This window comes from Antrostomus carolinensis, unplaced genomic scaffold (genome assembly GCF_000700745.2).
Source record: "Antrostomus carolinensis isolate BGI_N321 unplaced genomic scaffold, ASM70074v2 scaffold1844, whole genome shotgun sequence".
Taxonomy (NCBI): domain Eukaryota; kingdom Metazoa; phylum Chordata; class Aves; order Caprimulgiformes; family Caprimulgidae; genus Antrostomus; species Antrostomus carolinensis.
The window spans coordinates 7,563-23,711 of NW_010308517.1; the positions used below are offsets into that span (position 1 = coordinate 7,563).

Consider the following 16,149-nt stretch of genomic DNA (forward strand, 5'->3'; position numbering starts at 1 on the left):
TTTCTCCACAGTAGCTTGTATGGTGCTATGTCTTGTGTGTTGGTAACACGGGGATGTTTTAGTTATTGCTGAGCAGCACTCACACAGCGTCAAGGTCTTTTCTGCTCCTTAGACTGCCCCACCAGTGAGTAGACTGGAGGTGCACAAGAAGTTGGGAGGGTACACAGCCAGGACAGCTGACCCCAAGTGACCAAAGGGATATCCCATACCATATGGCATCACACTCCTCAATAAAAGCTGCGGGAAGAGAAAGAAGGGGGAACATTTGGAGTGATGGTGTTTGTCTTCCCAGATAACTGTTACGTGTGATGGAGCCCTGCTGTGCTGGAGATGGCTGAGCACCTGCCTGCCAATGGGAAGTAGTGAATGAATTCCTGATTTTCTTTTGCTTGCACACGCAGCTTTTGCTTTACTAATAACACTCAACCCACGAGTTCCCACACTTTTGCCATTCCAATTCTCTCCACCATCCCACTGCAGAAGAGTGAACAAGCAGATGTGTCGTGCTTAGCTGCTTACCGGGGTTAAACCAAGACAGCTTCCTTACCTCTTCAGGGTGCTGGTCCCTGCTCATCAAAGACAAGAGCTCTTCCAACAGGTCTGGTCTCCTACTGAACCCCAACTGTTTCACATCTGTTTAGAGACAGGTAGTAGTTAGTAGGTGTGACCGGTACCCCCTACTCCCAACTCCTGGTAATACAGTTACCATAACTAATGCCATTTTATAACCCAAACAGCCATTCTCTGTGACCAAGTGGGTCATGTATTAGTTCCCCTTCCCCTCATTATCAGTCCCTGAAGGTCCTGTGCACCAAGTACATAAACCAAACAGATATCTTCTTCCCCTCCCTGCTGGCCTCAAGAGTTCTGGGTGCCAGGCTGACTACTCTCCTCGTTAACGGCCTTCAAGGTCCCAGGCACCCAGCCAAGCCAGTGGTGACCCTGTCACACAGCAGTGAGGGTAACAGCACATAGAGCACTGTTTGGAAAATCAAGCAGTTACAGGTTCTGTCTAAGTGGGAACTTCAACCCCAGCTGCTGTTGGACAGTAAGACCCATGACCCCTCAGTGAACAGGGACACCACCATTGTCTGCTTCCTCTGATGACAGAGTGGTGACTCGTGTTCTTTTCTATGTTTTTCGAGGCTAGGTTATGATTTTTATGTTCATACAGCAAACCAAGTATTAAGATTTTACCCAATTCACAGAGGGTCTAGGTGATTAGAAACCACAAGCTAAGCAGTCCTATAAACTTCTGTACTACACAACTTATAAAATTGTGATACACTGATTCTGCTTATAGAAATCCTGTGCTGTTCTGATAATAAATTCTATGATCATAAAACCCTGTTAAGAAAATAAATCTTTAACTGTAACTACAACTCGGTGCTGTCATCATTCTGTGAAGGATCCCTAAAAGAACCTGTCTGTCCCTTTAGTGATGGGTGACAGTAGGATATTTTCTGTGTGCTAAAGCCTGTATTTGCATTCTTCTCTCCTCTTCTTAAGGAGCAAAGAACAGGCAAAGAATTTAAATGAGTTAAACCTGAGCTGCTAAGGTACTACTCTCTGGTAAGCATTCAGTTTTCCAAGACACTGACATTTCACTATGACACAGCCATGATCTCTCTGATAGTCTGTGGCTACTGGGTCTGCCTTTCTCTCATACAACAGCCCCATCACTGCACTAAGGAATAATGTCCCTCATGCCAAAGCATCTTACTGTGGCTATTCTGAGCACTGGGAAGATTCCCAACCACCTCCCACTTTGCACTCCTCCTGTCGTAGCCATGTGGCTATCAATCACCAACCTTCCCAGACTGAAGGGATCGCTTCTAACTGGTTGCCTGCATCCAGTGCTTGAAGGAGGTCCAATATATTTTTAGGAGTTGGATAGAAGAGCTGATGAAGGAAGAGAATCACTTCAGTAAACTGTAACTGTTCCATTTCTCCACACTAAAGCTTTGAAGCTTGCTTACCCTAGTGAACACTTACCGAAGAGAACGCTTCTTTGTACCATTTCAACACAACATCAATTTGTTCCATCATGCACAACAATGAAAAGAATTTTGACCTACAGGAGGGGAAAAATGTTCTAATTCAGTAATGATTAGATCAACCAAACCACACAGAAGCAGCAGAAATTATGCTGTTCTGATCAGATTTGTATTGCACATCAGGGAACTGTATGATTGCGATACTCCATACAATTAAAAAAGCAGTAGGGTGTTTTTGTGAGAGAACTTAATGCTGACACTAGGTAACTGGCAGAATTAGTAAGAAGTGGATCACTGCATTTTAAAATCCACAATGCAATCAGGTTTGAGGTATCTGAATCTGTCTCAAATGCAACCTCTGGTTAAGAACTGCTTTAAGAAGTGAACTAAATTAACCTGGTTACTTGTGTAAATTCACAATACAAGCCTGGAACTTTGATCCAGTGCACTGAAGAGGAAAAATGTCTCTACACCAAGAAATGAATTTCCATTAATTTACCTTAATTTATTTACAGGCTAAATAAGGTAAAATCATATGAATCACCTCACACTTGAAACTGCATCTTATTTTGATTATAATTATTTGTCATTAATTTACTGGAGTATCTCTAGTTCCAATACCTAAATAGGCTTTTCTTCAAATCAGTATGCTCCAAGTACTTAATTATGTTCAGTAACTGCAGCACTTAATGACGTTGGTAAAGATGTTTCAGATGACATGATTACAGCATCAAATGGTGGAACTACAGGGGATTTCAGTGCCTAAATACACCTGCTGCACTGCAACCTCTCTCTACAACACCACACAGAGAGCCAGGTCTGACCTGGACACTATTTTGGTGTAACCTCCTAAAGTGCCATCCTAGGTGAACAGGACTGTAGAAAATACAACTGGTTGGTATAGTTGTTGGGTGGGGATTAAACTAAACTGATGCTCTAAGACACTTTATTTCCGTTCAGGCAAGGCCACAAATGGAAAATAAATCCTAAGCTATCACTGTTCTTAAGAAGGACCTAATTCCCAAACTGCACATACAATAACCAGCTGGTGTTCAGATATTGTGCAGGCAGATGCTTTGTTGAATCCTAGTTTGTATGCAAATTGACAACAATACACAAGATGCTGAATGTTAAGCTGTGTTTCACTCACCAGTAGGCATTTAACCGATCCATATCCAAGAATTTCCAGTTGTCTCCCTTCTCCATTGCCTTATTTAACCGATAGGCAAGCTTGATGTCCTTAAGATCACAGCACTGCAAGAAACCAATTAGATTAAAGATACCACACGTAACACTTACTACATCCCTCTGAGACTCACTTTCACAAAGGCACAAAGAGCAATGAGCTGACAGCAAACATTTTTAACAGGATGTGATTCAGTCCAGTGCCTGCCTAGGCATTTTATTTGGTAGTTGACACAAATGTGTGACTCTCCCCCAAAAGTGGGCAACCTAAACTGACACCTCCTGGTGTGGAGACCATCCGACCACTGCAGTGTCAGTAGAAGGGAGAGGTAGGGCACAGAAGACAGGGACGTACTCAGCCAGCTCTAGCAAGAGATGCACGTATCACAGGCATGCAAGGTACCAATTTAGGAGGTAACAAGCAAAGAACTGCAGAATCACGGAGGAAAGTTACAGGAGGTGATGAATGCAGGTGAAAAAGTGAAAGATGTTGAGAGCTAAACTTGTATGACAGGCTGGAAAACTCACAGGCAATTCTGAAACAGCTAGAGGGCTCAAAGGAATTCTGATTGCAGGGAAGAGGTACTTACTGCTTGCATAGCCGTGGTAAAAAAGTTGGCTGAAACAGAGAAAATGGAGTCTGTTAGCTTCCAACTTTGAAGGAGACACAGAGCAGCTCATTAACCCCACCTCCCAGGAGACAGATGAGACAAGTTCCATTAGAAAGCTGAACCTGTAGCTGAGTTTGACAATGTAGCAGGGATATTCACTTTACATGTAAAGACTCTGGTGTGCTCTGAGTCTTGCTAGCCAGTGCTCTGGAGGCAACTATACTGCTGCGCTTTTGGAGACAGATTTAAGCAGATGATCTGTTTGGCTTTAGGCAGTTTTACAAAAGCTACATTCTCTTGTCTGATGCAAGACAGCATTACCTGTCTAACAGGCAGGCTACAAAAAAAGGCAGCGACGTCATTCACCTTCTCTGTTAACTCTAATGGAAGAGAAGAGATGCAACAGAGATGGGTGTTCAGGCAGGTTACCCACCTCTTTAGTACATCCCAGAGCTGCCCAAGAAGATACAACTGCCCCCTGAAAATGTCACCTTCCTGTTTTGTGAGGCTTTGACTCTGGTTCCTGTAACTGACATTTCAAAGCAGCACAGAGGCTGATGCTGCCTGAGGGAGGCAAAGAAAGCCACAGTGGGAACACAAACTACCCTGCTCAGTAGCTCATTTCATCTGTGTGGGGAGAATTTCGAATAGGTGGTTTTGGTTTTCTGAAGGAAGTGTGAGGGCACTGGATGCTGTCAGAGGCTGAAACAACAACTGGCTGTGGGTAGCAAAACAGTGGAAAGAACTGTAAGGCAACTTACTTCAAACCATCAGGTACAACACACCTCCATCTCCCTTGCAAGATGTAATAAATTAAGTAAATAATTTTAAGTTGGAGAATACACTTTTGTGTTATTTGGGTGTTTAGTACACACTTCAGGCAGCAGCTTAGAGCAGAGGAAGAAACAGATTAACACATGTACGAGGACAAAGCAAACAAAAGAGGTGTACAACATCCTGACTATTTCCAGTCTTTTCTCCCAAGGATAAAAAAAAATACTGGCAGGATAACCTAACATGCTACTCCAACATAACATCTCCTAATCTATCTTTGTACTTTAAATGGGCAAAACCCGTATCAACTCCTCAATGGTTTCCTGAAGCATGCACTGAAATGGCTTCTTCATCCCACCACATACAGAAATATCAGCTGCTGAAGGGTGGCTTCACCATGTTAACACCATGTTGTACACAGCACAGCTACAGACACCTCTTTGCCCCAGTCGTCTTCAGACTGAACCTGCATCCACTTCCAAATGTACAGAAAGGCTTAGGAACATCCTAGGGCAAAGCTGTGTACATACAGATGGCAGAAAGAGAGAGTGAGACGTGGGATGTTCAGCATCTACCCTTGCTACAGACCCAAGCTTCAGTTTTGCTTGAAGTTTTATTTTATGCAATTTTCTGAAAAGGATTAGGAAGAACTAGAATAGGAATTCACACCACACCACAAAAAAACCCTCTTCACCAGACAGGTATCATTTCATGAAGCTGCTAGCAGATGTTCCTCCTTAAACTAGTCTTGTAAATACCCTTGTGTTTTTCAGTGGGACCCAAATGCTCATTCACACAGGCTACGTTCCTACTTCCACACAGCAGCCAGTGCACTGCTGCAGAGCTTAACTTCCCAGCAATGGAGTTTATCCTTCTTTGTCTCCAAAAAGCATCAGCAGGGACTGATGTAAGCAAGTTGCACGTGTACTTCCTAGCTGGGTAGAACTACCTGAAATTCATAGGTACCTCTTCACCCAAGCTTAATCAATGCAGATCGTCAGATATACCGAAGTCCCATACCATCATCAGGATCCTGGGGAGTGAAACTCCTGTTCTCAACGTCATCTAGCACCTCAGAGAGGATGCCCGATGGGAAAAGATCAACTGTAGGAAAAACAGACAAGCAACGTCGCATCTCAGTTTTGCTAAGCACTTCACTAGCAAATAACATCAGCCTGCAAATATCATAGAATGGTTTGGGTTGGAAGGGAACTTAAAGATCATCCAGTTCCAACCCCCCTGCCATCAGCAGGGACACCTTCCACTAGACCAGGTTGCTCAAAGCCTCATCCAGCCTGGCCTGGAACACTTCCAGGGAAGGAGCATTCACATATATAATATGGAAATGGAAATAAGCAACATGATTTCAAACAAGTGTCATGATTCTTTCACCTGTGCCCCTACTTGAGGTACAACACACCAGCTGCAAATTTTATTTCCTCTAAAATTTGCTCTACTATTGCCAGATTTCCACAACAGAGCAGATTCAGAAAGATAAAAGTACTTTCTAGCAAGGAATCCAACAGACCTGGAAGTTTGTCTGTTACAAGGCTGCACTGGGAAAAGCAAGGCATTTCATAAACAAACAAACAAACAAACAAAATTTAAAGGGGAAAAAAAAACCAAGAAAAACAAACCCAAACCCAGAGAGATTCCAGAGCAGTTCCTCCACATTTGTTAAAACACAAGGGCTGCATTCATGACTACTGTGTCTATTCTCTTCCCACGCCCACAAATTTTTGGCTAAAGGATCTGCAACAGTTGGGCTTCCACCTTCTAACACAGCTGTATTTCAAGACAGTTGCAACGCACAGAACTGTTGCAGAGAAACAAAATCCCTGTGCAACTTCTTCCCTGTGAGTGGCACAGTCTATGAAATCACATGTGCTGTAGTCAGATCCAGCCTCGTCAGAGACTGAGCAGCATTTGGTCTAAAACTTTATCAACTTGTGGCCACAAATGGAAAGGAAATGGGCTTTGTTTCCAGTTCTGCCAGTTCTCAAAACACAAGGACTCTTCCCTCCCTGTTAGAGGTTATGATCCTTGTAGCTTTTTCTTCGCTCAAGTAGGATCAGACTGCACAGGTGACATTAGGATTGCACATATAACAAGCTGTCTTTTAATCCATAAATCAACTGCCTTCACCCACCACATTTTGAAAGCATTTACAGCAAGTGTTAAACAGGACACATTCCTGGACAAGCTGATATTGCACGTACCTCCTCTATAAAATATAGAGAGAAGATGATCATACGTTGCAAGGCTTGGCTCTGAAAAGCAAAAACACTGAAGTTACTTTGACATTCTCGGCTGAGCTTTATGCCTGAGCTCTAATTCACAGTGTCCAGCCCTTCCAGTCAGGCAGCATGCATAAATTTACTCCATTATTTCTCTCCATGTCCACCTTAACGCTGGACCAGATTTCACATACAACTGGGAGAGATGGTTATGAGGGTGGACCTCCAGCTGTTCACCCCATATTGCTCTGGGGCAAACAGCCAAGCTTTCCTGCTCTAAATTAAAAGCAAAACCAGTTCATAACTAGTTTTCCATTCTGCTCATGAACCTCTCTCTGGTGTGTCAGCAAGCATGTTACCAGGGCAAAGCACATACTGCAAGGCACCAAATCAGCTATGCCAATATTCCCTGCTTTTGCAATGTTTACTTGACATCAAAAACCATCATCTAGATCAAAAGCTTTCTTTTCTGTAAAGATGTAGATATCTAGATCTGAACTGGTTTGGGTGGCTTGTGAAGTAAATCTCCTTGATCTATGGGAAGCCAACAGACTCAGCTGCCTGCTACAAATTTCTATTTGTATTACCTGTGATTTCTACAGCAGTACTACAATAAAGACCCAGATGAGAAAGAGCCTATGGGCCAGGACACACTCCCCCACTGCATACACACACCTGTCCTTGAGTAACTAGAGGTAACTACAGGTAAAAAGGTAATTATACATATGCTCCTAATCTAAAAGACTACAGCATCAAAATGCTTCACTATTTCACCTAAGGGGCCAAATGGACCCACTATATTGTAATTAGCAATCAACACTTAACAGAGACTGAAGGTGATGATTCAGTCTGAGATCCACAGGCACTGGCTTGCTGAGTGGACGCAGCTTAGTACTTACACGTTTTTATTTCTTAGTTCTCTTGCAAACAGAAACAAATAGTGAAGTTGAGAACACAGTGAGAAATGCTCCTTTCCACAAGCCCTGGACCAACCTTCCCTGCAACTAGGAACTGCTGTGTGGTTTTGCTGATGAACTCTTAACAATTTCAGAGGTGGTACTAGAACATAATAACCATTCTGGTTCTCTTACCTATATCAAGTGCTTCCATTTCCTTTATCACCAATAAAGACATACTTCTGCCTACACCACCACATCTTCTCAGAGTCTTCAGTACAGCATTAAAAGTTAGCAGATTCGGTTGCACTTTCTGTTGAGCCATGTGATTCAGGAAGACCTTAAACAAAAACCCCAAAGCCTTAGTGCTTCACATGTTATGGATCACAGTTCAGCTTTTGTAGGTATCCATGCCTCCATCTAATCCCTATCAACCCCTTCAAGTGAACAACTCTACCTCAACTCATCATTAAGGGAGTACCATCTAATTTATAATTAATTTGACCAAAAAAACAAGACCACAAAATTATACCAGATTAGACCTTGGAGAATTGTGTCTAGAACATCAAGGAAGTTTTTAAATGTACATACTATTTTTCCTTACTGATGTTATGTCATTAAAACCAGACCTTCCATTGCTACCCCTCAAAATTTCAATTCCATCACACCACCATGAAACACAATTCAGAGAAGAGTTTTTATCTAAAATAGTTTGTTTTTATCTCCCAGCATAATTTCCCAATTACTTCTGTCCAGGGAGTTCTTTGATCAGGTATGTTCTCACAAGGCAAACCATTCTGCAAGGGCAAGGTTGGATTCTGTATATTTGCACTACTCAGCAGTTAGTTTGTACATTTAAAGTAGAGCATTTCCTTTGCAGCAGGTATTAGTATCTTTGTGCAAAGCTCTTGTTTTCAGTCTTCTAACAACTGCAAAATTCTACTGATAAAACAGACCCAGACCCTACACTCTTACCCCTTCCCCATCTCTTTCATCCTACCTCCTTACCTTGGCTAACTCCCATCTTTCTAAGAACCTCTCCTTTAGATATGGGACTGCTGTAATCAGTGCGTTGAAGGTGTGCACATCAGCTGGAAAATGTAAGGTAGTTCATTTTAACTGACAATTGTATTCTACAGAAAACACTTTGTTCTAGCATGGCTCAGTTTTTGGCAAAGTCTCATGCAAACCTTTTTTCCAGTGAGCCTGCCACATGCCAGCTGCACTGAAATAAACAGTTTGCATTCAGCTCCCATGATCTAGCTGAGGTCCGTACCCCTGCGCCAATCATCACTGCCATGAAATAAAGATTCATATGCCCAGCAACAGGTTTCTGTTACTGAGACCACAAAACCAAACCAGGATACACTCACCCTTGTGTCTTTCATTCAATAAGTCTATGTACACGTCATAAGCTTTAGCAAAAGCCCCGTGCTGCAAAAACAAACAAAACCCAACAAAAATTAACAATCTCTATGACTGTGGGAGATTTCACAAGCTGAAAAAAGTCGTTTCAGCACTGAAGAGTAACTTTACCTTCACCATCCCACGGATCATTGTGCAATAGGAGTGTGCATTCCTTTCTGGCATTATCTTAAATATCCTTTCAGCATTGTTGTTCTCCCTAGAATCAACAAACAGGCTGAATGTTAAAGAACTCAATAAAAGACACCTTTAGGAAAAGGATTCAACATGCAGAACAAAATAATGGGCTATACTTCCAAGGGCTGACATTCAAATATATTACTTGTGACACTCTGAGCTATTCTACAATCAGTTACTAGATTTCCAGCAACACTTTTAAAGATTAGCAAACATAGATATATTTAACAAATAAAACCTTCAAGTATGGGCTGCTAAAAAGTCTTTAAGTCTGTTTTATAACAACAATGCATGTGCACAACCCACTGAATACAGGAATATCAGTAACATTTTCTGTACCTCCATCTAGAGCCTGACAACTGTGAACCTCTTTGGAATTGTCTCTTTGGAGCCTTCTGCTCTGAAACGCTGACCTGGAGAGATTTGTGCAGAAATAAGGTTCTCGGAGTTCAAAGTTATGATCAAATATCAAATGATGCAATTGGGTAACAACACAGAAGTTCAGCAGCAATTTATATGCTACCGAAGGTGCTTTTTTAAACATTAAAATAATTAATTTCTATTATAATGTTCAGGAAGCAGTAACTAGATTAAGAATATTGTTTGTGTTATTAAATATGCTAACAAGGTAAATCATATGTATCTATAGAGCTGATGGGAATCAAGAGACTATAGCAAATGCTCTGTGAAACCCTTTCTCCCTCAACAGTCTTCCCAGAGACAGGTGCTGTGCAATGCATGTACCACTGTACCCTGCGCCCTGATACTCTGAGGTGACACAAGGAGCCCTCAGCTTCACTGAAATCTAGTTAATATGGTTCAGAATTAACTAGGTGATCTTCCCTACAGGTACTAGAGTTGTTCTATGCAGGCAACTAGAAAAACAATGCTGTCAGTGAGAAACAGTTATTGAAATGCAGTTCAGCAGAACTAAGCCAAGAGAGGGTTCCAGCTGCTAAGTTCAGCTTTATGGAAACCACTTTTGCTACTAGGTCAGACACGGGATTTTTATAACTGCTGCATCTCTTGGGAACATTGACTGCATCTGACCCTCTTCACACCATCTCCCAGGTGTACAAAAATCCTGACATCACCCTGATACACTCCCACAATGAATGGAAGAAATAAATAAACAGAGATCAACAGGTTTTTCATACCCCTGGTTCCTCCAAATCCTCTTTTATTTCTTCATCTTTTTCCGGAGTAGATTCTGCATCTCCACAGAAGCACAACAAATCTAAAAGGCTGTTTGTGGTCTCCAGAGATACAGGGGTACCTATGGAAAATAAGGATGTACAACAGTCAGAAAGTAAAGAACATGCCATTCTACAGCTGTACCAGAAAACTTTTGAACACCCAGTTATGCCACTTTGTTCTCTTTTGACATAAAGGCATTCTTCTCTAGCCAGTGTGTAAAACCTGGGTGTGACCCTTAATACTTCCATGAACCCACCCATAGCAGAGGACAATTTTAACACTGAACTAAAGTATCTGTTTTTCTATTGAAGCCACTGAAAGGGGAGTTTTCCTGACTGAGTGGGAGAGCAAAGTGGGAGCTGGCAGACAAAACTGTGAAGCAGAACAAGCTCAATACAATATCTGAAATTTCTAGTGCTTTTCATAACTACTCCTAGGATAAACCCTGCTGTGAAGACCACTTTGTGTGCTTCATTTTATATGAAACAGACTTAAAACCAACCAAAGAAAAGAGCTATTTGATGGAATCATCTCCTTTCCATCTTGTAGTGGATATGAGAAGGTCTCACCTTCCCAGTAAGTTTTCCTCCTTTAGATTCTGTGGCAGTTACAGTTTTCTGTTGCTTCCTCCTCGATCACCCATCACAAAGATTAAGGTCCAAATTAAGGAGGGACTAAGAAAGACTCATTTATTGGGGTCAGGTCCACAGAAGGGGCACTCAGTTGGTATGCTACACCAGTCCAACACAGCAGCAAAGCACTCAGCACAGACACAGCTTATACCAACCCATAGGTTGCTGCGTGAGGGCCTTTGCAGGCAGAATAGTATCACTCAGTCACATCACATCTGCCTGTAACAGGCCCTGCTCTACTGCATCACAAATTGTTCCACTTTGGAAGGGAAGGGAAAAAAAAACAACCTCATCACATCATCTGCATGTTGATCAGCAAAACATCTGTTCTCCCTATCACCAAAGCAACGTGGTGGATAGGGAAGGCTCAACAATTCTGGAGAACTAATTAATCAGACCAGAGTCAGTTGTGAAAGGCAGCAACATAATGAAAATTGTCTCCATAGCCTGTACCAGCTACTAAAATATTTTTGCCACAATTTAAGTAGAGCTCCACCACAGAACTTGGCAGGTGACCACATACCTGCTTGTACGAGCTGATCAAACAGGTCCACAGACTCCTTCACCCTTCTGAGGTGGACACGCTCTTTTAGAGCCTCCTCACTCACCCCTTCAATCTGAGGTGTAAGAACCTCAGGCATCAAGCACTAAAAATGAAGAGTGCAAGTTAGACACGAGCTCAAACCTTCTCTAAACCATCGCTAAAATATTAACCAAATATGCTTCCTCTTCACCCAGTACACTGCTTTGATAATCTCCGGACCCTCCCAGCCTAACAAGAACAGTCCTTCTGGTGATGAAGGACCACACCTCCTGATCTCTCTTTCATGCTAGTAAGTCAACATTTATTTTCTTACTTTTGTCTAAAGAACCCAATATGATATTGAATTTCTAAAGAAAAACGTTCACTTCAGAAACATAAAGGAAATACAGCACTGCTTTCATAGCTGTTTGCAAAACAGTTCACAAAATTAACCTTTTATGTTAGTTTTGGACAAGTCTGACAGTTGATTCCACTATCTGACAAAGGACAAATACAATGAAAATGAAAAGCAAAAAGCTTACTGGTATGTCGGGCTCTGCAGAAATCTTGTCAAAATATTGAGGAAATTGTTTAATAATGTATTTTGCAACATTTCTCCCAGACTCCTTTGACAATGCAAATAGGCGCTGCACAGGGATGAGAGGGAACAAGACGAAGAAACATGCAATTAAAAGGCTGAGAGTGAGAAAAACAAGTTCCATAACACTGAGCGTTCTGATGGGATCAAATTAAACTCACGTTTCTTTCACAACTCTTAGAAAAAAACACAAGCCTGAGACAATATTCCAGATAAACATTCTGGTGTTTATGCCAATATAAGAGTGTCTATTCTTTAAATGAGACTGTAATTTGCTTTTCTGTTACTCAGTCAAGGGACAAAGTTCTGTACCAGACACATCTGAAATGCTGCACTACTACCTCAGGCTCAAAGCATCTCACTTTTCAGTTACAGCACACAGATGTTTCTCTCCCTCCTTTCCAAGAGCACCACCCGATTCCCATTCACTGCTTTTCCTTAAGTTCTAAAGTGAGACCCTCCTTCACTGTTTCTTTTAAAACTCTTCACATTCAACAACTGCCTTCAGCCTTCTCAACGGCTTCATCTCTGGTGTGTACAAGAACTGAAGTTCTCTCAGAGCCATATCACTGATGTGCCATGACATATCTCAGCTCCCAGTCTTCTCTTGCTATGTTCTCATTAACATCACACACAGCACTTCCTTCTTGCCCTCATTTCCAGTTCTGCTTTCTCCTGCCTCAGCTTCACACTGTCACATCTTATGCAAAGATAACAACAGGGGAAGACTCTTTTCCTTCTTCCTTTTCCTTATCATCTCAATACCCCTATTCCCATAAGCCCAAGTTACCAAATAGCTGCTCTGTGATAAAACTCAAATTCCTGGGGCTTGGCCAGGACAATTAACTGGTAACATGTAGTGTATGAACTAACACACTCAAGTGACCTTGTGTGTTATACATTTAATTCAAATTTAACTAAACTGTAAGCACAAAATCTCAACACTTGCAATACCACATATTCACAGTCCATATCCAAGGTATATAAAACCAGTTTTAACAGGTTGAATGCCTCATCTGAAGAATTACTGTTGGGAGTTACTTAACAGACTAAGAACATGGAGAAACAGAACAACTCAGCAGGTAAGCCGCTAACTTGTAGGAATGTTACCAGAGCTGTGTCAGCTGGAAGGTCCCTCCAGCCCCAGGAAGAAGAGGTAACTGTGTGTGCAGGGTGGATTTCATAGAATCACGGCATGGTTTGGGTTGGAAGGGACCTTAAAGACCATCCAGTTCCAACCCCCCTGCCATCAGCAGGGACACCTTCCACTAGACCAGGTTGCTCAAAGCCTCATCCAACCTGGCCTGGAACACTTCCAGGGAGGAGCAGCCACAGCTTCTCTGGGCAACCTGTTCCGGTGTCTGACCACCCTCACAGTGAAGAACTTCTTCCTAATATCTCATCTAAACCTCCCCTCTTTCAGCTTAAACCCATTTCCCTTTGTTTTGTCATTAACTGCCCTTATGAAAAGTCCTTTCCCAGCTTTCTTGTAGCCCCTTCAGGTATTGGAAGGCCACTATAAGATCACCCTGGAGCCTTCTCTTCTCCAGGCTGAACAGCCCCAACTCTCTTGGCCTGTCCTCATAGGAGAGGTGCTCCAGCCCTTGGATTTTCCAAGAGAAACACTACAGTCATTAAACTTTCAGAAATACAAAGAGGAGAAAATTCAGATAGAAATGTGAAACTTCTTGTTTTCTTTTGTAATTGAAACTAAGCTCCAATTAGATAGAGTTTTTATAGCCTAGATGAAGGGGAGGGGGGAAGCTATCAAGGACTTGGAAGGAAATACTTACTGAACTGGCTGCATTTCTTGGCATAAGGTAAGGGTCATCCTGGAACATATAATGAGCAGCAGTAGGGTCCTGTAGGAAGGAGAACCCAGGATTGAAATGTTTACAGTTCTATACACAGGCATGCTGTATACATATCCCACTGCCTCACAGAATTTAAGGCACAATCAACAGTTCCACCGTAACCACCACCTGATGCCCATTTTACAAAAGCTCCTCTTGTTCAGAAGGCTTAACCTGTCTGGAAACAGTTTTAAAAAGCATTTCAATTATAGACACACATGTGGGTTAACATAGTGACAACAAAAGGGTCCTTACTAAAATACATGAGTGCCCTGAAAAGCAAGCAGTCTCAGGGGAGCTGAGAGCACTTGCAGGATCAGATTCAATTTCCAGAACCCAAGACAGGATTAAAGATGGCATCACAGCGTTTCCAGTTGTTGCCTAGCAAAAGCAGACCCTGATGGCTCTTTGCAAGGCTTACGTTCTGGACTGAGATTGGGAAGAGGCAGCTTGGATTGGGAAGCTGAACTGGTAAAGGAACTTGCTCCTGATGTTAGCAAAAGCCTTATCAAAGTATGACAGCTTTCACTGGTAGTTGCAGCTCTCTCTTAGCACTAGAATGAGACTTTAAGGGCACAGCAAAAGTTAAAATCCCTTAAAAAAACAGAGGTAAGTGTCTCATCTTACATTTATGGCCAAACTAGAAGTAAAAGCCTCCAGAGTGCAAGGCTGTTGTGCGAGATGGACAACTTGACCTGTTTCCACAATCAACAGAACTACTTACCCTCTTCACAGTAGAAGCCAGTGTTTGAAGAACTGCTAGCTTATCCCTGAAAATAAAGGAGATTTCATTATACTCGCTTGCAGACTTTGAATGTTACACATCACATTGTATGCAGAACAAGCACAGGATCATCCTGGCCTGTGAGGGTTTTCAGTTCTAGGAAATAATGGGTTTGCTGCACTGAGAAAATAGCACTTTTTGCAAAGGGAGGGAAAATTCAACTACAAAAACGGTCTCAGTTCTGGAACAATCACGGGAAGGAGACTTTGATGAAAACCAGAAAAGCACATGTGCTTCCTGCTACCACTCCTGCCCTTATTGTACAGTATCAGAGAAAGAACATAGGGGAGGGAGACAGAAAGAATTCCCTGGAATGCTTCTCTCGAAGCCTGCCATCTCTGAGGGGTGGATACACGAGTCCCTTTCCAAGTCTTGGGAGGAAAAAAAACCCAAACCAAACCAAACCTAGTTTTCTCAGGACTCCTGTGCCTGTGGATCCTTCAGACTTTTGTTGTGTTTCAATCAAACAAGGAAAGACCCCTGAAAGTGTTTAGGTGAAGGTGGTCTTATTTTAGGTTTACATGCAGACACCATTTGGCTATAAACTTTGCTTTTGCTGTACAGTCAAAGCAATTTCAACTTAAGTGCTCCCAAGAAAACACCTTTTGTTCAGCTGCATAATTGCTAAACAAGATTTATCCAAACAGTTTATATTGCTGAAAGAAACACATCAACATGTGGACAGCCAAATGATTTTACAGATTTCTAGTGAATGTGATCTTTTACAAAGAAACAGAACTATGTTTAAAAATACAATTCCTTACAACTGTTTTAAAAGAAAGGCCAAGAATGGGGTGTACCTGCACTGCACAGAGTGTAAGAGTCAAAAATATTCCCAGAGCTTCCAGACATCAGGAGAGTAACTAGTGGGACATTAAATCCAGGAATACAACAACCTGAATTTTTGTTTTCAACTTTGGTGAACTACATTTAGCTGCCTAACAATTATTTTCTTCCAGGTCAAGAGATATTCCACCAGTAAACACTCACCAGGTTTTCCTTCGTGGGAGCACAATTTCTTCTTGAGTAACTACGAGAAGCAATATTAAAATTGTTATTAGAGACCCAGAGAAGTCCAAAGAAAACCTTGATCTCATGAAAATTGAATTAAGCTGATCCAGCCGAAAAGTACTAAAGCCAAGATTTTAAAACCATAGTCTGATGTAGGCCACAATTTACTGGAGTGGTAACAGAAAAGGCTGACAGGGAGCTTAACAGTCTTGTGTCAAGACAGAATAAGGGCCCTATGGAAAACAAACC

General features: G+C 42.0%; 1 protein-coding gene and 1 non-coding gene across 2 annotated transcripts; both read right to left on the reverse strand.

The window, feature by feature from the left end:
- Positions 1-547: 547 nt before the first annotated feature.
- Positions 548-15,911, reverse strand: PTCD3 (pentatricopeptide repeat domain 3; the record flags this gene model as incomplete). Its single annotated transcript, XM_029084437.1, has 18 exons — positions 15,880-15,911; positions 14,830-14,875; positions 14,046-14,114; positions 12,197-12,301; positions 11,655-11,778; positions 10,460-10,578; positions 9,642-9,715; positions 9,237-9,324; positions 9,074-9,134; positions 8,709-8,791; positions 7,896-8,040; positions 6,787-6,837; positions 5,588-5,671; positions 3,773-3,801; positions 3,148-3,251; positions 1,996-2,074; positions 1,812-1,902; positions 548-633 (listed from the first exon to the last, which is right to left on the reverse strand). Coding segments are annotated over exons 3-18 (1,371 nt in total), but the record flags the coding sequence as incomplete, so codon positions are not given.
- LOC114818474 (small nucleolar RNA SNORD94) lies at positions 8,858-9,000 on the reverse strand. The gene has a single exon (XR_003766174.1). It is a non-coding gene; the product is annotated as a small nucleolar RNA SNORD94 (small nucleolar RNA).
- Positions 15,912-16,149: the final 238 nt, after the last annotated feature.